This window comes from Pituophis catenifer, unplaced genomic scaffold, assembly GCF_029215685.1.
Source record: "Pituophis catenifer annectens isolate HBS135680 unplaced genomic scaffold, rPitCat1.0.hap2 SCAF_6, whole genome shotgun sequence".
NCBI lineage: Eukaryota > Metazoa > Chordata > Lepidosauria > Squamata > Colubridae > Pituophis > Pituophis catenifer.
In genome coordinates, this window is record NW_027256886.1 from 34,077,755 (window position 1) to 34,100,379 (window position 22,625).

The following is a 22,625-nucleotide window of genomic DNA, read 5'->3' on the forward strand; positions in this document are numbered from 1 at the left end:
CTTCACTGTCCTTTAATCCATACATTTACTTTTAAATGATACAAACTTTTGCTTTTATCCATTCTACGAATTTTAAATTCAAATTCACTTCAGCAGAAATATTACCCAAACGAAATAGTAAAATAACAATACTGCCCCTTAGTGGTCTTCATTGAGAAGTGTATATTTCATGAACAACAATATTGGCATTTGGGGTGTATATAAAACTTGTAAAATAAATATCATTTGATAAACATTTACAGTTTTACATTAAAACAAGGGACGTTTCTATTACAGCCTGATAGTATTTGCAGCAGTACTAGAACAGAAATGCTTGTTTTTATACATATGTAAAATTTACAGAATGTTTGCTTGAACATTTATCAACATGTAACCTCCTAGGGTCGTGGTGGCAAAAAGTTCTACATTGAGCTAAAGGAGATCATGGAAAGGGACCCCTTATCTCAGCTGTGTGAAAATGAAATGGATCTCATTTGGACATTACGATTTGACTGTCGTGAGAATTTTCCACAATCCCTGCCAAAACTGTTGCTGTCTGTGAAATGGAACAAGCTTGAAGATGTTGCACAAGTAAGACATATAGTGAACTATGTAGACCAATATTAATACCAGGGACAAAGTGAGTAATTTTGTGCAGGAATGTGGCAGGTTATAATTTAAATGGGATACTGTTAATTGGAAAAATGTAGACATGCCAATTATTTTGTTTTAGAAAGCTGACATGCTACAAAGTAAAGACCCAACTTTAGCATCTTACTTATTTGCAGCCAGGCCTTTAGCCCTGCAAAAATCTTCTGGTAAGGTAGATGGTACCCTGGGAAGCTTATTCATCTTCTGGTAGACAGGGTTCTGGGATTTATTCATTTATATTTTGGCTGATACAGAGACAGTTCTTACAATCTTAGCTTTACAAAGGAAAATGTTCTAATTTCATTTTTATCAATTTTGTTCAAAAATGAAAATGTTATTGTAAGCTGCTTTATCAGTATTTTTTCATTTGTAAATTCCGTCCATTTTCTCTTCTGCAGTTTTTGCATTGTTTTAAAATCAGGTATTTGGGGGGTGAGAGGGGGAAGGGACATCATTGTTACTATACAATCATGGGTAGTGTTTCCTTTTCCAAATCAGTCTTGAGTAATTGTAGCAGAATAAAATGTAGATACATCAGAGCAATTCCTAAATGTAGTTCATTTACATTTCATCATGTGCAAGAAAATACAGTAGAAACAGTAGTCAAATCTGAATATTATGTTATAGTGGCATTGTGTTCCTTTTTGGTTTTCCTTTTGGGCTGCACAGTATTTTCTACTGTGTTTCCTCAAAAATATGACTGGTCTTATTCTCTTTTGACCCCCGAAAAAACAGCTAGGGCTTCTTTTCAGGTGGGTCGAATTATTGATTCACCTTGCGGCAGCAACACCAACAGCCCTGCCCAGCAGGAGCTACTGCCGGCCCACTTCTTCTGTGGTCGCTTGCCGCCTCTCGCACATGTCACCCCTGGCCTCCACTTTGCAGTCAGAGCTTTCGGGAAAGCTCTCTGCAGATGACAAACGGGCTCTGGATTGATGCGTGCGACACCCCCTGGGTTCCATTTCACCTTCAGATGGCTTCCAGAAAGCCCTCTGTAGCCAATAAAAGAGCTCCCCATCCCCACCCTACCTTATTTTTTACCTGTGTGCCTTGCCTCACCCCTGCATCCTAGCGTGGGCAGGGTCTTAATTAGGGCTAATTTTGGGGTTAGGGCTTAATTTTAGCACATGCGCTCAAAAACAGGATAGGGCTTCTTTTCGGGGTGGGTCATATTTTCGGGAAAACACTGTAACTTTTAATAACCCTCTTAGTAATTTAATATTACTAAGTAGGATTTTTATAGGATTTTTAGATACTGTTCTTTGGACCAGCTGCAGAAATCTGATTGACTGATTGATATGCCATCAAGTTGTTTTCAACTCCTAGTGACTGTATATTTTCTCCATGATGATTTATCCCAAATCTGGCCTTTCAGGTTTTCCAGTGGTGAAAATAATCTATTTAAAATATTACTGCTCTGATATTATTTATAATTGAAAAACTTTTGAATAATCTAATTATATAAAATAATGCCATAGAGAATACTAGTTGTCTGTTAATATTTTGTAAGAGCAAAATTGTATATTACATCAACTTTATTGTGTTCAAAAATGTTTTAAATTTGTTAAAATGTAGCTAAAAGATGGTAAAAAGGTAGGTGAAAGTGGCATAGTTCATTAATTTATGAAATAAGGAGAAAGATTCTTAGTTGCTGTAATTTTCCCATTTATAATGGGAACTTTTTTTGTGGGCACTTTTGCTCTGAATCAATATCATTGATTGTCCTACAGATGTATTGTTGTTTTGGGTTTTGGTTTTAGAAAAGAAAGCTTTGAGCCCAGATGTGATAAGTCCCCTTGTTGGCCTCTGACCAACACTCTTAGATCAGCCAGTACCCACCTGGGATGTTGATCTAGCTGGTCAGCATTTCCCTCCTTATTCAAGCTCAGAGAAAGAATGTAAACAAGAATTGGCTGTATTTTTGGAATCTTTTTGGCTCTTTCTCAGGTCATTGAGCTCTTGTTTCCTCTAAGGGTCATATCACTTAACTTTTTCTAGTTCAATAACCTCTGCCTCTAATTTTAAGTTTTTTTAAGCAGTCATAATCCTAGTGGCAACAGAACAATATTCCATATGTTGCACACATTTTTGAATGCTTGGATTCTGTTATCTGATATTATAGAGATGAAACCAAATATACATAATATTAAATTCCACGTTTCCTGCAAGGAAGGGCTCAAGTTAGAGCATTTCAGTGGTCAGCATATTGAGTTCAAGTGTAAATTCAGGGCTGCATCACTGCTCAAAGGATAGTGTTATTTGTACTTTTACAAAGGGACAGCTAATTTTAATATTAGCATTTAATCTATTTATTAAAATTCATATTTCCATATTTTAGCAGTCATCAACTGCTTTAACATTCAGTTGCATAGATAGGGAATCAAATAAGCTACAATAGATAACAGGTTGATAATATGGGACTATTTCTCATACAAAAAAAACCAGTCCTTTGTTAAATTAATGGCCAAATAGCATTTGTCCCCATTTCTAGAATTTTCAAATAAACAGAACTGAACTAATTTCAGTCCAGAGATTAACAAGATTATACAAATCTGTCACCTCTTTTTAAGATCATTCTTTTATGTATCCTGAATGTCTTCTCTAATATCTCATTTGAATTTCATTTGATTTGATTTATATGAGCAACTACTACCCCTTTGTTTCTCTTACACTATTTTAGTCTGCAGATCACCCTGATTTTTCTACCCTTTGGCACCCAGGGTCTTTATTCTGTCGCAATAATGAAGAGCTTTAAAATCTTCCCCTTTTACATAACTAGAAGGAAAAGAAACAAATGAAATTATTGACATTTTATCCAACTGTCTAGAAATAGGAATATTAAAGAGTCAGAGTTTGTGCTACCATTCTCCTCTTCGTTCGTTTGAACTGAGGAATTGAGTCTTAACTGGTGTCTCCCACTATATTATGTTTTACATCTCTGTTGAACATGTTTCAACATGTTCAACATGTTGATTAATTGAATAAATCTTGTTTTTTAGATTTATATTCTGCCTTTCCTCCAAGAATTCAAGGCAGCTCAAATGGGATTTCCCTTCATTTTATCCCCCTAAAAAACCCTGTGAAGTAGATTGAGCCAATTCCTTTTCTCTCTCTCTGTCCAAAATCATTCAATGGCTAAGATGCAGAAAGTTGGGTCCAGTAGTCCAACTCTATTTATGAATGAATTCTTCTCAAAAATATTTTAGTTATTGAATTCTGCATATATTATGTTTATTTTCTGAACAGCTTCAGGCTCTTCTTCAGATATGGTCAAAATTGCCTCCCCGAGAAGCATTAGAATTATTAGATTTCAATTATCCTGATCAATATGTAAGAGAATATGCTGTGGCCTGTTTACGACAAATGAGGTAAGTAGTATGGTAACTTTATCCTAGTAATTGGCTCACAAGTTGGATCTCAACAAGAAAATCCTGTGACTTTTACCCTGAGTGAAATAAATTCTCCAACTCAGGAAACAATTCCAGCTGTGGGCCAGGCTAAAATCCTAGTTTACTGATGATATCAGTAAGATCAGGCTGGGTGGTCCTCCTTTGGAAAGTGGTGTCCAGTCAGGAGAGGACAAGTCTCCCTTTTCTCTCTGGGGCAAATGCTATAGCATTGGAAAGACACAGATGTTTTCAAAATGCCAATTTAGAAAGCATCCAACTAATGTCCTATGGAAGCGAATCTTTGCAAATTTAGGATTATGTCATGTGAAACATACAGGAATTTACACTTGAGCAGATGTGCAACAGATTTGGTATGTGTTTTTATATAATAAGTTTTCCAAGAATCTGTTTATTTGTTTAATTTTGGTTAAAGCATAGATTTATGTATTCAATAACAAATTTTTCAGAAAAATCTTAACTATTATCAGTGCAGTGTTGTTGGATTTTGTGGCCTTGACTTTTCTGTACAGTGCTGTACATGATTAATAGCATTTCTTATTTATTTCCAAGGCTAAATTGTTAACAGAATATTTTGACATCCTTAAAATGTAAACAAAGTGGTATTTTTTTTCCTGTAAAACTTGTCTAAGTTTGATTTAGTATATAAAGTCCAGAGGATTGGTTCTACTGAGCATTTGGGATATTGTAAATTATTTCATTTTTTTTTTCTCTTTTGTGTGTGTATATATCTTTTAGGAGAACGTTTGCATTCAGCATGTTATGTCAATTTTTACGGGCATCTTCCTTGCTAAGCAATATATAAGACAGAAAAAATGTTTAAATAATCTCAATTGACAAAAGTAATAAGTTCTGGAGTCTGAGGGCAGAAATTCCATCGTTACCAATACTGTCTCTAATGTTGTGGCATTATGTAGTATATGAGTCACATCATTGTTGTACTCTAGAAGGTGTATTGAGGAGAATGTTGGCAGCCATGACTGGATGACTGAATTTAATTATTTTTTTGCTTTAATGCATATAGTCATTCTTTTTATATATGAATGGACAAAATATATTTTCTCTGTTGATATGATCTTTATTTGTAATTTTGTTTGAAATAAATAATTTTGTTTGAAAATTATTTTCTTACCGGTAATCAGCAAGAAAGTTGGAAGGCGGAGTCTTTGAACTTTCCCATTGATCTTTAAGACAAAATTCATATAACTAATGTTAAAGAGGTAAAGATGTAGATAGCTCTGACAACTGAGGTATCTTTCAGGGATGAACCCAGCTACCTGTAAATTACAATTTTCTCCTTGTAATGATACATGCATCCAGACAGGGAACAAAGAGATGAGAGAGGTCTGTTGCCTGCCTTGAAGGAGGTGATAGTGTATCTCGTCCGCAAAAAGTGATTCTTTGGTCTGAACATCTCAGAAAGTTATCAGCAAGTCTCCAACTTGCCATTTCTTGGTAAGGTTTTTAAGAAGATGATTAGGTTTCAACTACAGAAAATCTTGGATAAGATAGATTATCTTTTTAAATGGTATCAGGCCATAACATGGGACAGAAATTGGTTGTTCTTGTGAATCATTTGCAGCAGAATTGTTTTACCAGATCATTTTGATTCTGTAAATCACTTAGAGAGGGCTGTAAAGCACTGTGAAGTGGTATATATGTCTAAGTGCTATTGCTATCTTCTTGAATTTGCATCAGCTGCTCAGTAAGGAACCGACAACTGGCTAAGGAGAAATTCAGGTTATCTATATGCAGATTCATCTTACATATTGGTTGCATTCTTGGACTGGGAGGTCCTGCACATGGTCACTCAGATTTTCAAAAAGGAGATTGGGGAAGAGTTGTATTCAGTCGCTTCAGCCTGACCTTTTAACATTCCTTTTTTTTCCTTTAAAGTTTTTTATTTTTTAAGACAAACAAACATTTAATACATCAATCATCCCTCCCCTGTGACATCTCGGTGTTAACTTCTTCAGTTCTTTTTATTCTTCTTGTTCCAACAGTTTCTTCTATCTTAATCAAACCACTATAAAAGTTCATTCCTACAACCATATTCTTGCCATCAAATTTTTACACATTGTTATAAAATTAATCATTTATATCTTTTTTCCAACCAATAGTAGAAATAATTCCATATTCTAAAGTATTCTGATTTTTCCCTATCTTTAATCAACAGTTAATCGGTTCATTTCTGCACAATCTAAAATCTTTTTTATTACTTATATAATATAAATCAAATTAAAAAAAAAATTACTTCATCTTCCAAAGGTATTTTCTCTAATTTCCAATTTTGAGCATAAACAATGTCGACTGGCGGCCCCCAGGGGGAAAGCCTTCTCTGTGGGGGCACCTGCTATCTGGAACAAGCTCCCCCCGGAGATACGGAGGATCCCGGATCTGCGCACTTTCCGCCGCGCCTTCAAAACATTCTTATTCCAGCAGGCTGGTCTGGCCTAACCTCCCTTTTTAATTGTTTTTAAATTAGTTTTATAATTCAGGTGTTTTAAATCTGGCCAAAGTATTTAATGTATTTTAAATGGTTTTTAACATTTGTATTATGTATATTTTACTTTCTGGTTGTTCACCGCCCTGAGTCCTTCGGGAGTAGGGCGGTATATAAATTTAATTATAAATAAATAAATAAATAAATAAATAAATAAATAAATAAATAAATAAATAAATAAATAAATTCTTGCAGCTGTTATTACGTGTATAATCAAATAAATATATTCCTTTTTAATTTTGTCAGGTAGGATACCCAAAAAGAACAACTCTGGTTTGAATTCGATACATAATTGTGACATTTCTTCCCGCCAGGTTTTAATTTTATTCCAATAGTTCTTTGCTTCAGGGCATGTCCACCACATATAATAATAGGATCCTGGTAGTTGGTGACATTTCCAACATTTCACTGATTTATCTTTAAACATTTTTGCTAACTTCTCCAGTGGCATATGCCATCTATAAAACATTTTATATTGGTTTTCCTTATATGCGGTGGACATTGTTAATTTATAGTTCCTTTTCCATAGTTGTTGCCATTTTTCAAGCTCAATTGAATGTCCAAAATTTCTTCCCCAAGCTATCATTGTTTCTTTTATCTGTTCCTCCTCCAATTCAATATATAGCAAAAAATTATTTTAAAAAATTATTAAATTTTCTTCCATTCCTTGTGAGTATCCTATCCAACTCAGTCTTTTCCAAATAAAAACCACGTAACTTGGTGTCTTTTTCATATCTTGTTCTTATCTGCAAATACATATACCAAACTGTCTCAATCCCCTGTTCTTCCAGTTCTCGTTTCTCTTTCAATTCCCCCTTATCTATTAACAAATCCTTATATCTAACAATATTTCCAAAATTAAAGACATTTGGGTGTATTAAAGCTTCCATCGTTGATAACCATATTGGTATTTGCACATAGTATTTATCTCTAACTTTCTCCCAAACCAATAGCAATGCATTTCTTATATAATGTCTATGAAAGTATGTATGTATCTTATTTCTACCATACGACAAAAAAGTATGCCAACCCAGTTGCAGATCATGCCCTTCCAATGTTAACAACCTTATATTTCTTAGTTCAATCCATTCTTTCAGCCATGTCAATGTTGCTGCTTGGTAATATAATTCCCAATTTGGTAAACCAAATCTCCCTCGCAACCTCATGTCTTGTAGCATTTTCAAACTTATTCTTGCTTTTTTCCCTTGCCATATAAATTTTGTCATTATCTTATTCAGATTATGAAAATATGTCTTTTCAATTTTTATTGGCACCATCTGGAATATAAATAACAATCTTGGTAGTATGTTCATCTTTATCAATGCAATCCGTCCCATAAGTGATAGTTGGAGATTCTTCCATTTTTCCAAATCTTTTTTAATTTGTTGTTTTAATTTATAATAGTTTTCTTCCTTTATTGTTGCACATCTTGAAGTTAGATGTACTCCCAAATATTTGACTTTCTTCACAACTTGTATATCTAACTTTTCTTTTATCTCTCTGTTTTATTTTTCTGTTGTATTTTTCACCAAGATTTTTGTTTTATCTGTGTTTATTTTCAAACCAGAGATTTTTCCATATCTTTCTATCTGTTCTAATAATTTAGGGCCTGTTATTTGCGGTTCTTCTATAATGAATACCAAATCATCTGCAAACCATTCCTTTCATTATTTCATGTTTCTACTACTTTATTTCATCTTCTACTCTATACCTTAATAATATATATATCTTATCAGGACAAGTACAATAGCATAAGAGAACTCAACATGAAGCATTCTCTGTAGCAGGCCGCCTCCTTTAGATTAGCGAGCTCCCTGAAGCATGAATGGCTCTTACAATCATGACATTATGGAAATTGACAAAAACATGTCACTTTTTGACCTGTCCGTCAGGGCTGTGGAGTCAGGAGATAAATGTTCCGACTCCGACTCCTCAGGTTTTTGTACTTCCGACTCCGACTCCAGGTACCCAAAATTTCCTTCGACTCCGACTCCACAACAATGTCAGGGCTATGGAGTCGGGAGATAAATGTTCTGACTCCGACTCCTCAGTTTTTTGTACTTCCGACTCCAGGTACCCAAAATTTCCTCTGACTCCTCGACTCCGACTCCGACTCCACAGCACTGCCTGTCATGATACCACGTCTTAATTTTTCAAATATTTAGTTTTGTGTTTTGTTCTTAATTTAAGTTTTGGATTTTTATCTTATTCTTAACACATAATTTTTAAGAAGGTGGCTATATTCTTTCGGTTTTAGGCAGCTAAATACATTTTATAAATCAGTAAATATATACATACGTACTGTTTTATTGCTGATTTTAATTTAGTTTATTATATTCTGTATTGGGAACATTTTATAGAAAACAATGTAGAAATAGTATAAAATTGAGAATGAATTTATCCAGAATTCCACTAGTTTATCTACTTTTTTCTAACCTATTTCTAGTGATGAAGAACTTGCTCAGTATCTCCTGCAGCTTGTGCAGGTCTTGAAATATGAAGCTTTTCTTGATTGTGCTCTCTCCAGATTCCTATTAGAGAAAGCCCTGGCAAACAGAAGGATAGGACAAATGTTGTTTTGGCATTTGAGGTAAGACTTAAAATGACTCATTATACAAAACACCTATAGCAAATAGGTAGGGAGGGGGGATTCTATTCATTCTAAGTATTATATTTGGTTATTCTGTTTTATATCATATGTGTATAATTTATGTTTTCGCTATCCAATTAAATTGGTTTGTTTAAAAGTAGATGACATTTAAAAAATGCTTCAATTGTGGTTTCTTTTCAAACAGAGAGAAAATGGCTTATTTTTTACCATAGGCCATAGTCAATGGTAACTAAGTGAATTCCAGATAGATATACTATGTACAATTCTTAAATACAAACATATTAATAAGAATTAATAAAAAATGCATGTAAATGCATAAATATAGTCAGTTGGATAAACCATCTATAGTTGAATGATCAACCAAACTTGGGAAGAAATAGCTAAGAGTTGCTTAAAGAAAGATTGCTGTATTTTGTAAAGCAATTTTGGGTGACATTGATCTCATTATAACAGCTGGAGATAAAGGGAATGAAAGTGTTTGACCATAAATGATAACAATTCTTGCTGAGTGTCAGCATAAAGCAGGTAGTACAATATGATTCAGTGTTTCAATATGATCCCATTTGAGTGGAGACACTGTAGGACTGTTATCCTAGATATCTAGCACACTGGATAAGTAAAGCAAGTCAAAAACATGTTTCTAGGCAAGATTGACAGGTCTATTTGTATCTTTGTGTCCTTGGCATATTGCCTAAGGTTGGTGAAAGTTCATTCATAGCTCTGGGAAATTGTGGCCCATGAAAATTGAAGTGGATAACCAAGATTAGAGAAGACAGAATGGCTGGAAGAAAAAGTACCTTAAGCCAGTAACAAAATATATGAATCCAAGTAGATATTTCAGTTTTAAGTAACTGGCTGCATGGTACAGCATTGCACTGGGAATGAGTAGGAAACTTGGAAAATGAAACTTACAAATTGGCTTTGTATCAAGTGGAAGGGAATGACTTGTAGGGACTCAACTAAACTCTAAAAAGGAGTTAAATATGAATCTCAGCCAAGAAGAGTTTAAACACTTCCAGTACAAACTGAGCTCCTTTGGAGCCTATCAAACTAATTTTACTCTTTTCATATCTCACATCCCAAAATGAATTTATCAAGGGAGTTTTAAGGGCTTGTGAGAGATGGTGCCCATGAAGGCGGAACTGCTATGACAGACTGCAGTGAGAATAGTAAGGATTTAGTCTGCAAGTATCTTGCATTATATAGAAGAAGATTATTTTGATAATAATCTTGCGTTACCTGTATGATTTCTCCATATATTTGTTTTTTTCAAAGTATATCTTTAGAAGCAGAACCACATAGTTTCTTTAGGTAGTTTCTTTATAATTTATCAAACATTTCTTTAAAGATGTGTTCCGTTCTTCAAAAGCAGCAAGGTAACTTGGGAAACACTGCTTACTTTTTGGAATTGGGTGAACTTTTTATTTACTACTAGAAGTGAGGACCGGTCTTAGATTTATTTATATTTTATACATTTATGATAAAATATATGAAAAGATTCTTTTTTTGTTCCTCATAAAAACCACAACCATGTGTGTTGTTCCCTTCCATACAAAATAGTTTTGCATCATAAGGTCTTATTATTAATCTTTAGGTCCATTTTTTTTTTGTCTCTCATTGAACCAGTATCTCAAGAACCATTGATCCAGCTGAGATAATTAAAGAGAAAGGATCCTTTAGATCAGGGGTCTCCAACCTTGGCAACTTTAAGCCTGGAGGACTTCAACTCCCAGAATTCCCCAGCCAGCAAAGCTATTCTAGGCGTTGAAGTCCTCCAGGCTTAAAGTTGCCGAAGTTAGAGAACCCTGCTTTAGATTGTTCTTCAAATATTCCTACCCACAATTAATGACTCAAAACAGTAATGATCAGGCTTTTAAACTGCAGCGAATTGGTGCCTTCAAAATGCCTTCTTCTCCTTTACCTTTATCTTCCAAAAGTCATGCTTCGACTCTTTTTCGATACTGCCATAGTCTGTAGCTCTGAAGTTATCTTGACTTTCACTCCTGTAATCAACCATGTGTACTGGTGATTATAGTAACTGAAACCCAATTCATAAAGTTGTTATCATTTGAAAAGCTGCTGTAATCAATAGTTTCAGACCTCTCTTGAAATGGAACACCCAAGAAGAGGTTCTTCTAATACCTGTCTTATGATTTTGGCAGAGCTCTCCTCAAGCTAACTTTCAAGAACATCACAAACTTGCACATAAAACAGAATTTCTTTTCTCACATTGTTTCCTCAATTTTGCAACAAGACATTTTGACTCATCTCTGTACAGGTTCCTTCTTAGAAGGTGGGGAATTTAAAAGGCAGAGGACTTAACTTGGGGGATTAGATTGACTTCTGCTGCAAAGAGCTTGTGTATTGTATTTTAATAGGTATAAACTTTCCATGTGCAAGGGTGTACTTGGCTTTGCATCTATTTATTTGTAGAGCAGTAACAACATAATCTGGGTTTTAAGAGCTGCACATCTACCTTCTGATTTGGATATATATTATAAATATGTCTTTAAAATACATGGTTATACATTTACACATATATGTCTTGTAGATCAGAAATGCATATACCTGCAGTTTCTTTGCAGTTTGGTGTGATATTGGAAGCTTATTGTCGTGGAAGTGTCCCTCACATGAAAGTTCTTTCCAAACAGGTACTACTTATTTTAAATCCTTCCCCTGACATTATTTGCACAAAGTCAACATGATGTAAAATGCTTTAATAGGCCAGGCCCTTTTGAAAAAGCACCTAACAAATCCACAGTAGTCTTATTATCTGTAGAAATAACCAGCAATTGTTGCTTAACCAGTTGTGCAATGCTGCTGACAATATTCATTAGGAAACTGGCAAAATAATTCTTTTAGAGGGTTTTTTCCCCGATTTATCTCCTGCAATCAGTGTATAAATCTTTTCCTCATAAAATAATTACCTATTCCTGTAGTATAAGAAAATATCTATATTAATTAAGATACTTGAGTAAACCATTAAAAATTAACAGCTGTGTTACATATATTCAGTTTAATTTTCTGTGGGCTGTGACATTTTTGGTGCACTTTGGAGGAAGTGCATGTCAGTGCAATCAAAGAAGGGGCAAAAAATTCCCAACTGTGCAAACACGGAAAAAATTGAACTTAGAAATACTTCAAAAAGTTCCTGTTTGTCCAGCACAGGTTGAATTTGTTCCCTCCTATAATGTTTGCACAGCTCCTAGAATAGTAGAAAAGCAGGGATCTTTTGGTTTTCACAGATGGCTGACCTGACAAGACTCTCTTGTCATTTTTCTATAATCAAACTCTGTACAGTTTCCACAGCATCCTGCTTAGAATGACTCAGCCTTCTGTAAGAAAGTTTTAAGTCTTAAATTCTAAAATTTAAATTCTTTTTTTCATTACAGAACCTACTGAAAATATAAAAGTGGATACTAATTATTAAGCAATATGTATTTTCCAAGTTTATTAACACCGGTTGAAGTTTCAGATTTATAAAGAAGTTATTATTGTTCTATTTATTTTAGTAGTAAAAGTATCAACACACTGGATATTAAGAAATGTCTTCCAGTTCATGGTCTAAGGTCATATCCATTGCTTCAGCATTATGTTTCTAGAACTCTAAAACAAAGGAGGTAGTAATTTAACAAAATTGGAAGAAACAACCATGAAAAATGTTTGTTAGTCGGTCCATAATTAATAGTCAACATTTGTCAAAAGTAAGGTTGGATTCTGTATCTCTTATCCAAGATTTAAGGGCACAAAGACTGAGAAATAGATGGAGAATGTAAACTAATTTACACTGAAGCAGGCAGATATAAATCTAGTAAATGAATTGGACATTTTAAAAAATTTTGCTCCTCACAGTCACCTTCACAATTGTTACATTTTAACTATGCTTTTGAACCCTGATAGATACAGAGAGCAGACATGTTTGCATCCTGTAGACGTAAATGTACCAACATGGAAATTTCTCTTCTGATAATTTTGTTCCCTGGTTGCTATGTCAAGGTCATTCTAATCCGTTTAGATTAGATGCTCCTGCTATTAAAGCCTTTTTTTATTGACCACATGGGAAAAAGGCTTCCTGCTTCATGATAAAACTATGCCGGTCACCCACTTGGAATCATATTTGGCTATCATTTTCTTTGGTTCCGGTTCAACAGTTGACAAATGTTGCTAACTAAGTCTTCAAATGTAAATTATTTTAATATTTTTATATATTTAATTTTTTTACTTGCCAATAAAATAAGTAGCCATGTGGGGAATTCTCTGTACTTCTGAGCAAGAACATTACTTCAATTTATGGTTAGATTCTTTTGGCAGAATGCTATCTCATGTGTAAATTTAATTGATAAGAGGAGATGTGAGATAGAAAATTTATGGAAGTTAACATTTAGCTACAATTGCCCAAAAGAAACAAACATTAAATCTCACTTTCGTGGCTCCCTTAAAAGTTGCTCCTTTGTAAATGTGTCAAAGGCTAGAATTGGTTTTGTTGCAGCTCAGGGAAAAGTACTTATAAATTTACCATATATTTACCACCTTGTCTTTTATATGGTGAAGATAAATATGAGGGGAAAACAAAATAATAATCTTGATTTTTTTTAGGGCTTTTTTTAAATATGCTGTTCAATATGCTGTTAAAAGAAGTTTGCATAATACTGTATAATTACTCTAGTTGTGTTAATTTTAGAAATTATTGCCTGTATTTTGGATCATCCATTGACATATGCATAGTTCATACATCTTAATAATTTATTATTTGATTAAGCAATATTTGCTAAATAAGCCAGAGTAGCCAGAACAAGGTGGCTGGATGGAGTCACTGAAGCAGTAGGCGTGAGCTTAAATGGACTCCAGAGGATGGTAGAGGACAAGACGGCCTGGAAGAATGTTGTCCATGGGGTCGGACACAACTTCGCGACTAACAACAACGAACGGAATTAAACAAAGCACAAATTAGCATGATTTGTGAACCCATCCATTCATTCTAGAAAGTAGTATTTTCAAATATCTATTTCAGGTTGAAGCACTGAATAAGATGAAGACTTTGAATAGCTTAATCAAGCTGAATGCCATGAAGCAAAGCAAAGCCAAAGGCAAGGATACAATGCATACCTGTTTAAAACAAAGTGCATACAGAGAGGCTCTTTCCCATCTCCAGTCCCCTCTGAATCCATCGGTCTTACTTTCAGAACTTTGGTAAGATGGCCTACTTTCATTCATCCATGTACACTGTACTATAAGTTGTAGTATAAAAAACCAGAAGGCTCCAATTCTTTAAGTTCTCTGCTCTTTATTGCTCAGTAAACATAGGCATGCATAAGGCAGCATTTCTACATGTAGCTGACATTTTCTTTTTCTCCATCTTAGCCATATAAGCAAATCTCTGTTGTTTTAAGATTAAAATGTTAGTTCTAATTTGGATTAGTGAAGTTTGGATTAACTGTTAAATATTTAGCATTTCCAGAAGTAATGGCTTAAATTAATAATTTACTGCTAATGGTGTTATCAAAATATGCACAATAGTAGCTTATGGGACAACTTTTTAAACATAAAACCCAGTAAAATTTGGATGAAAACACTCATCCAAATATACTGAATTGGTTTTGAACGTAGTAACAACTGCTAGAATTGCTTTACACTAGAAATTACATTCAATTTATTCTCTCTCTCTCTCTCTCTCTCTCTCTCTCTCTCTCTCTCTCTCTCTGTGTGTGTGTGTGTGTGTGTGTGTGAGAGAGAGAGAGAGAGAGAGAGAGAGAGAGAGAGGGATTTTCAAAGTAAATATGCATCTCTATTTCAGGTTTTGTATTAGTAGCCACTAGAAAGGGGTCCAAGAATTATTTAAATAATGTGCCAGTTTGCCAGTGTAACTGATATTGAAGCAACAGAATGAACGTTTTGAAAAGCATTTGTCCAGGTTCTAAAATTCCATTATAGAATAACCTTCTGTCAGACTTATTTCTTCCCAATACATTTTTATGGCTCATTAATCTTTTAACTGAACTCACCAAAAATGTTATTACCTTTGTTCTAGTATAGAGAAATGTAAATACATGGACTCAAAAATGAAGCCTTTATGGATAGTATACAGTAACAAAGCGTTTGGTGCTGACTTGGTGGGAATTATTTTTAAAAATGGAGATGGTAAGTACACAGAAAACTTCATTTTCTACTGTTGGCATTTTAATGTTAGATTTAAGCCTTAAACTGTTTTTAAAAAAATACAGGTGTCGTGGAACATTGCATTATTTCAGGCAGATTATATTGAAATTCAGTCTGAGAAATAATAATTTTTTTTACAAATCCAAATATGTTTTATAGATGTTTGAAAAATTTCCATACACACGTAGACCTCAACCTATGACCCCAATTGAGCTCAAAATTTCAGCTGCTAAGAGACAGTTGTTAAATGAATTTTGCCCATTTTACAATCTTTCTTACTACATTTGTTAAGTGAATCACTACAGTTGTTAAATTAGTAACACGGCTGTTAAATTAATCTGGCTTTCCCATTGACTTTGCTTGTCAGAAGGTTGCAAAAGATGATATCACATGACCCTTGGACACTGCAACCATCATAAATATATGCATGAATTTTATGAACTGGGAATATGAATTTTAATCATGGGACCATGGGGATGCTGCAATGGTCATAAGAGTGAAGAACTGTCATAAATCAATTTTTTTCAGAGCAATTGTAACTTTGAATAGTCACTAAACAAACTGTTGTAAGTCAAGGACAATGTCAGGGTTCCAAGTAATACACCTATAACAAACAACTCCGAGGCAGGTAGATTCCTCAAAGAATAATATTATATTCAATAATATTCAATTTTATTGAATATATCATATTGGCAAAGGCTGGTGAAAACTGACTCTGAATTAATTTTTAATTAGTTTTCATCTAATTAAAAGGTTTTTTCCCTTCCCCAAACAATCACATGGTCCAATCAAATTGCTATCTGGTTGCCTGGTAACTTTACTCTTCCTCTCTTTGACCACCTGTGAGAAAATATTTTGGTTTGGTTACAAAACCACCAGCTATCTCTATTCCCCCCCCCTATCCCTCAACTCTAGTGTGGCAACACTGAAGCCTCAAAAATGGCCTCGGTCAGGTCAGCTTCACAGTTGACAGACTACCTATATATTGCACATTTTTCAATTATTTTTCATATCCTATCTATTGATTTTTGTTACAGATCTACGACAAGACATGTTAACTCTTCAGATGTTACGTTTAATGGATTTACTTTGGAAAGAAGCTGGGCTAGACCTTCGGTAAGTAAATTTTCTTCTTAATGTTGTTTTTTAGATTGTTTAGTATTACTAGTATCTTTAAATACTATTTATTTGAAGACATACAAAATGATTCAAAGTTATCTTCACAACTTCAGATAATTTCTAAAAGAAATACTTCTTTACACTTAACAAGGAATAGAAGCATACATTACCATTTTCAAAGAACAAATTCTATACAAGTGTGCTAGTTTAATTTTACAAATAAAGATTTTCAATAATGTCAAAAATGTTGCATCCTGATTTAAAGAATGTAAAAAATGCAAGTAGAAAAATAGGGACCATCTTTCCATGCTCCTTTGGCATTTAGTCATGCCAGCCACATGACCATGGAGACGTCTTTGGACAGCACTGGCTCTTTGGCTTTGAAACGGAGATGAGCACCGCCCCCTAGAGTCGGGAACGACTAGCACATATGTGCGAGGAGAACATTTACCTTAATAGGAAGTCAATTGCTGCCCTATAGAAGATAATAAAAAGAAGCCATTAACCAAGATACTAGTTTTTAATATAATGTCAGATATAACAATATTTCATTACCTACCATAATGTTCTGTTCTCTTTTTTAGCCCAGCATGCCTTATAGGTATTTTTGGGCAATTTATTTATTTATTTTCCAATCTGAGCAGATCTCCAAAGTCCCTTCTATCTCTGTTATTTTGTTATTTATTTATTTTTATTTTTGTTGTTGTTTGAAAACTATCTAAATGTCAGCTTTAGTTTGCAACATGGAAGAATATTTATATTCTTGATGACTTTGATGTTAAAAATATTTTAAATATAAGATTTTCAGTTTATTTTCCTAATTGGATATGTGCGTTATTTTTTTCATTATAGAATTAAATAGAAAAATCCCTCTCAATCTCTACAGTCATGCCACAAATAAAGTTTGGTAATCGTGCTGTTAATTAGGAATAAAATACTCACAATTTCATTGTGTCTTCAATGACAAAGTTTCCTAACTTGGGTATTTTCCACAAATCATCACAGTAACAATGGCTCCGCGTGCCACAGGTTCACCATCATGGGTATAGGGTCTCCTGGAGGTTGGAATAGAAGACCTCCAAAGTCACTTCCAATTCTATTCTGCTTGATTGTCCCTCATTTACGTTGGAGAAGGCCAAATTTACGTTGGAGAAGTCCATTTACATTGGAGAAGGCCTGTAGTCAAATTTTAGCAAATCTATTGAAATGAACTGTTCATACTATAATAATTGATATGCAGCATGAAACATGAAACCTATTTTTGCACATGGACTTCTTGAAAGAATTTGTTATTGTATTCCACTTTATTTATTAAATCTCAGAAATCTGGAAGATCATGTGTGTAACTATCAAGCTCAATCTCCCTTTACAACTTTTCAAATCCTTGCTTAAATCATCAATCTTCATTTTTAAAATAAAGCCATTTTTCTATGTTTAACATACTAAGTCCTGTTGGAATACTAAATATGGCAACAGAACAATTTATATTTTGTGATGCCATTTTGGTGGTGGGAATATGATGCAGCCCATTGTACTTCAGTTTCCAAGTTGCTAGTCAGTCAGTAAATAAATAAATCACCAAGGAAAAAGAATAAAATGCCTATTTATTGATGCCTTTACTAATGATATAAAAACAGTACTGATTGCATTATTCATATATCCTTCAACATGACAACATAACTCATGCTCATGCCGTTACCCAGTTTGATTTATAAATACTACTCTCTAAGGAGCTCCTGTGCTTTCCCTGCATCCAGTATTTCTGCCCTTGGGCCAGTTACTCTCTCTCAGCCCAACCTAGCTTTCACTGGGGTGTTGTGAAGAAAATAGGAAGATGTATTAGGTATGCGCACTACTTTGTTTCATATACAAGAAAGGCAGAATTAACAACAGCAGTAACAACTTCATATGAATGTTTCCTTTGTTAATGTTTAATGTATTTACTTAGTCCTTGTTTAAATGGTCAGTTAAATGCAGCATTTGAAAAACTAATTTGCCTTTTCTCAATATAAATTATAAAAGATATAAAAGAAACAGAAAATCATTTTTTTAATAATAGAAATTATATCCCTAACATACCAGATGGTAATCTGGAGCTCTTAAATATTTTAGTTTAACAAACAGGCATATGGTAATCACTCACACAGATAAGAGCAATATTTATTAACAAGTAGCCCAGCAGAGAAAAATAAGGTATTCATAAGAAAACTTCTATAATTATGCCTCTGATAGCAGGATAAATTAAATGCAAAAGAGTCATTTAGGAACTATATTACTCAGAGAAAATGTGTGGTTATGTTTTCAGTTCAATTATGTAACTGCTCAGAAGTCAGTTACTGATTTACCATAATTTTGGAAACAACCCCCCCCCCCAATTTTACAAATAAGCACTGTAATTCTTACCAATCTCTTAGGAAGTGTTGGACCAGAGTGGGGAAAAAAGGATTAAAATTAATTCCAGCAGAAGACTTTATGCATGTTTTTAAATATACTTTTTATATTAGTGCTAAAAGCTACAAAGGAGATTTAAGCCAATATTGATGTATTGAATTGCAGGATGGATGAGAACTTAAAGATCTTACAGCTAAATTCATGCTGTAGATTTCCTCAGTGTTTTTTTAAAAATCCTCAGATACGACTTGTCACTTATGTTTTAAAATTGTCATGAATTGTACTTTGAATTCAGTTCCGATTTCCATAAAGTAGAGGTGGGCAGTACAGCATTCATGTTCATCAGAATGCTCACCAAACCTCAATCTTCAAGAATAAATATATGTATTTATTTAAACATTCTTGAAATTGTCCAGAATTTGATGTTCTTACGTAATAGCAATAGCACTTAGACTTATATACCATTCATAGTGCTTTTACAGCCCTCTCTAAACGGTTTTTACAAAGTCAGCATATTGCCCCGAACAATCTGGGTCCTCATTTTACCTACCTCGGAAGGATGGAAGGCTGAGTCAACCTTGAGCCGGTATGATTTGAACTGCCGAACTGCAGCTAGCAGTGAGCTGAAGTAGCCTACAGTACTGCACTCTAACCACTGCGCCATGTCAGCTCAGTATCACAAGATCTTGTGTTAGAAGGTTGCCTGATTTTGGAAATCTGATATGACAATTTCTGCTGAATCTTATGAGATTTCTGTAGGAGAGGGCAGAAGGTTGCCAATCCTTGCCATAGATAAGCAGAATATAATGTGATTAAAAATATGATAGTTTACAGTATGTTGAAAAAAAGAATATGCCAAGAATCTTGTCTAGGAATCTATAAGAAGTACCTCTTTCACTACTCCACTCAGACAAATAAGATCCAAAACCTATATTTATTAGGATCAACCAAAAATTGCTAAAGGGTATGTGAATGAGTTTCCTAGAACTTTTAATCAGCCTAAGTGGACAATGGATTGAGAAGAAACAGAAAAATTAAAAATGTGGACCAAATATTTAATTAATAACTGCAGTTATACAGAAAAACTATATTTTTCTGGAAACCTCATGCATTCTTTTTTTAAAATTGTGTTTGGCCAACAATTCAGTTGTAGTACTTTGAAATAAATAAGGGAGATAGCACCATCTGTTGTTAGAGTATTAGAAATTCAGAACAATGCTTCCTCTTTCTTTTCTTTTTTAAAAAAATTAAATACTGATTTTGGACAACATACTGATTTAAACTCTCTTTGTAGAAGTTAAAATGTGACAAATAACTTAAATAAATACAAATATTCTGATTTAATTATAAATTCATATTTTTCCAGATTGTTGCCTTATGGCTGTTTAGCAACTGGAGATTATTCTGGTTTAATTGAGGTGGTTTCAGCTTCTGAAACAATTGCAGATATTCAACTCAACAGCAGTAATGTTGCAGCAGCTGCTGCATTCAACAAAGATGCTCTGTTAAATTGGCTTAAAGAATACAATACTGGGTATGTAGAAAACTCTTAATTACTTTACTCCTGTATTTTAGCAACCTTTCAGTTTTCTGATAGATTAGTGAAGTTTGAGAAAGTCACAGCTAAAGGAATTGTGCAAACTAGTTGATCTTCAGTAGTATCTCTGCCCAGAGACTTAAACAACAAATCTCTTGTAAATTTTGCAATCACTGTTGCTACCTTTCCAAATACAAATACATTAAGACATTGCACAGTACTCCATTAGCAAATATATCTATATTTTCATGTAATATTCTCTACACCTGAAAAGTTTGTGTGTGTGTGTGTGTGTGTGTGTGTGTGTGTGTGTGTGTGTGTGTGTGAGAGAGAGAGAGAGAGAGAGAGAGAGAGAGAGAGAGAGAGAGAGAGAGAGAGAGAATAAATTGATTGTAATTACTAAATATTTAATGATATTTAATTTAAAGAATAGGCTGGAAGGAAAAGTTCATACCATTACAAATTATATTCCAGAATTATTAGGCTTTACAACATTCCTGCCAAACATGAAAAAATATCAAACTTGATTATTGCATTTCCAACTATTGTTTTAGTGAAAGAATTTGCTACAGCCATACCATTTTTAACATTCTCACCACACTTACGATTTCTTAGAATAAATTTAAAATCTTCCTTTCAATTGTGTTCTTTGATATACAGGTAATCCTTGCTTAATGTCCATTTATTCAGCGACCATTCAAAATTACAGCAGCATTAAATGAAGGGACTCACCACTGTTCCGCAAAGTTCTGGCTGTGAAAGCTTCTTTCACAATCACATAAACCAAATTTGAGCCCACCGGTATTTTGGTTGTCCACCTACCCACTGTCACCAACTGCTCCCACTGTCTGGCTTTCTCTGCCATCGCACCATGCACCATTGCTGCCCTATCCAGAACCATCTTTTGCAACTGGAACCATGTCTCATGTACTCAGTGAGAGCTTTCATGGTAAAACGGCAGGATGCTGCACCAACACATGCTATTTTTTTTATGTGTGAACATCGCAGCGCTCTACGGTGTTCTTGCAGAAAAGCAGATCTGTAGGCAATTCAGATGATACAAGTTTTAGGGGCTAAAAATGCACATGATTTCTTGCTTGTAGCTTACAGTGTCTTATAGAGGCATACAATCATTGTGTCAAATAACAATAAAGAGAATAGACCTTAAATCACTTCACTAATAGTTGCATGATGTGACGATGTAATTAATGGGGAAATGACTATAGTATGTTGTGAATTAGTGGGAAGTAATTCCAAAAGTTGCCATTCCATTTTGCAAGATGTTTTGCAAGATGTTTTCTTGCAGATAATGTGCTTGGAATTATTTTGGTAGAAAAACTAAATGAGCCTCAGCTCTGTAATTTAAGCAGCTCTTAAAAATATATGTAGTGTAAAATTACAAATACCTGGTTAAAGTCTGTTTATAAATACCATTGTCTTTCTAATTTAGAGAAGATTTGGATCGAGCTATTGAAGCATTCACTTTGTCTTGTGCTGGCTACTGTGTAGCTACTTACGTCCTGGGCATTGGAGATAGACACAGTGACAATATCATGGTCAGGAAGAATGGTCAGGTAAGAGTCAAAATATTAATGGGAACATGTTTGTTTGGAATGTTCCAGTAGAGACATTCACTCCCAGTTCAGAATGATGATTGCTATGTCCCTCATTGTCATGTGGCTTTCTGGCATGCAATGACCCTAAATGGTGATTTTGTTGGGGAAAAAAGGTTTTTTCACAGCATATTGTTACCTTCATCATTCCCATAAATGTGTATCATTCTAAAAAATATTTGAACACTTCTTACGTTATATTTTCTAACAAACATAACATTTTCACAGAAGAAAATAAAGCCATAACTTTAAAAAAAATATTTTTAAATAGGCTTTTGAGTATGTTCATGCTTTGCACATCTTTGATACATGACAATAGCTTCAACCTTGGATATGTGTGAAGTATTGTGAGTCATTATAGTGGAGTGAGTCCTGCCCTTTTCTGCTTAAGCCTTTTTTCCCCTCTTGGCTTCCTTGCACTAAATGCCATTCACAATTACCCCAAGTTGTCTTCCTGATACAGCAGTTTTCTCTCTGTGAGTAAACTGCTAGCACCTGTTTTGATTTTTCCCCATTCTACTTGGCAAACATTAAATTATTGTTTAATTCAAGAAGGATGGTAGTAACTCAAAATTCTTAGTTGGGTTATCTTTTTTTCAGGCAGCTATAAAGTAGCAAGAAAATATTTCCCAAACATATATCTGAGAATACTTGCCTA

General features: G+C 34.1%; 1 protein-coding gene across 1 annotated transcript in view; it reads left to right on the forward strand.

The window, feature by feature from the left end:
• The window catches only part of PIK3CB (phosphatidylinositol-4,5-bisphosphate 3-kinase catalytic subunit beta), a 74,600-nt gene that overhangs the window by 47,225 nt on the left and 4,750 nt on the right, over positions 1–22,625 (forward strand). Inside the window, exons 14-22 of the mRNA XM_070946110.1 lie at positions 382–570; positions 3,877–3,998; positions 8,987–9,130; positions 11,703–11,802; positions 14,163–14,341; positions 15,180–15,289; positions 16,345–16,423; positions 20,184–20,351; positions 21,805–21,928. Coding sequence (XP_070802211.1) covers positions 382–570; positions 3,877–3,998; positions 8,987–9,130; positions 11,703–11,802; positions 14,163–14,341; positions 15,180–15,289; positions 16,345–16,423; positions 20,184–20,351; positions 21,805–21,928 — 1,215 coding nt within the window. The remainder of the gene's footprint in view (positions 1–381; positions 571–3,876; positions 3,999–8,986; positions 9,131–11,702; positions 11,803–14,162; positions 14,342–15,179; positions 15,290–16,344; positions 16,424–20,183; positions 20,352–21,804; positions 21,929–22,625) is intronic.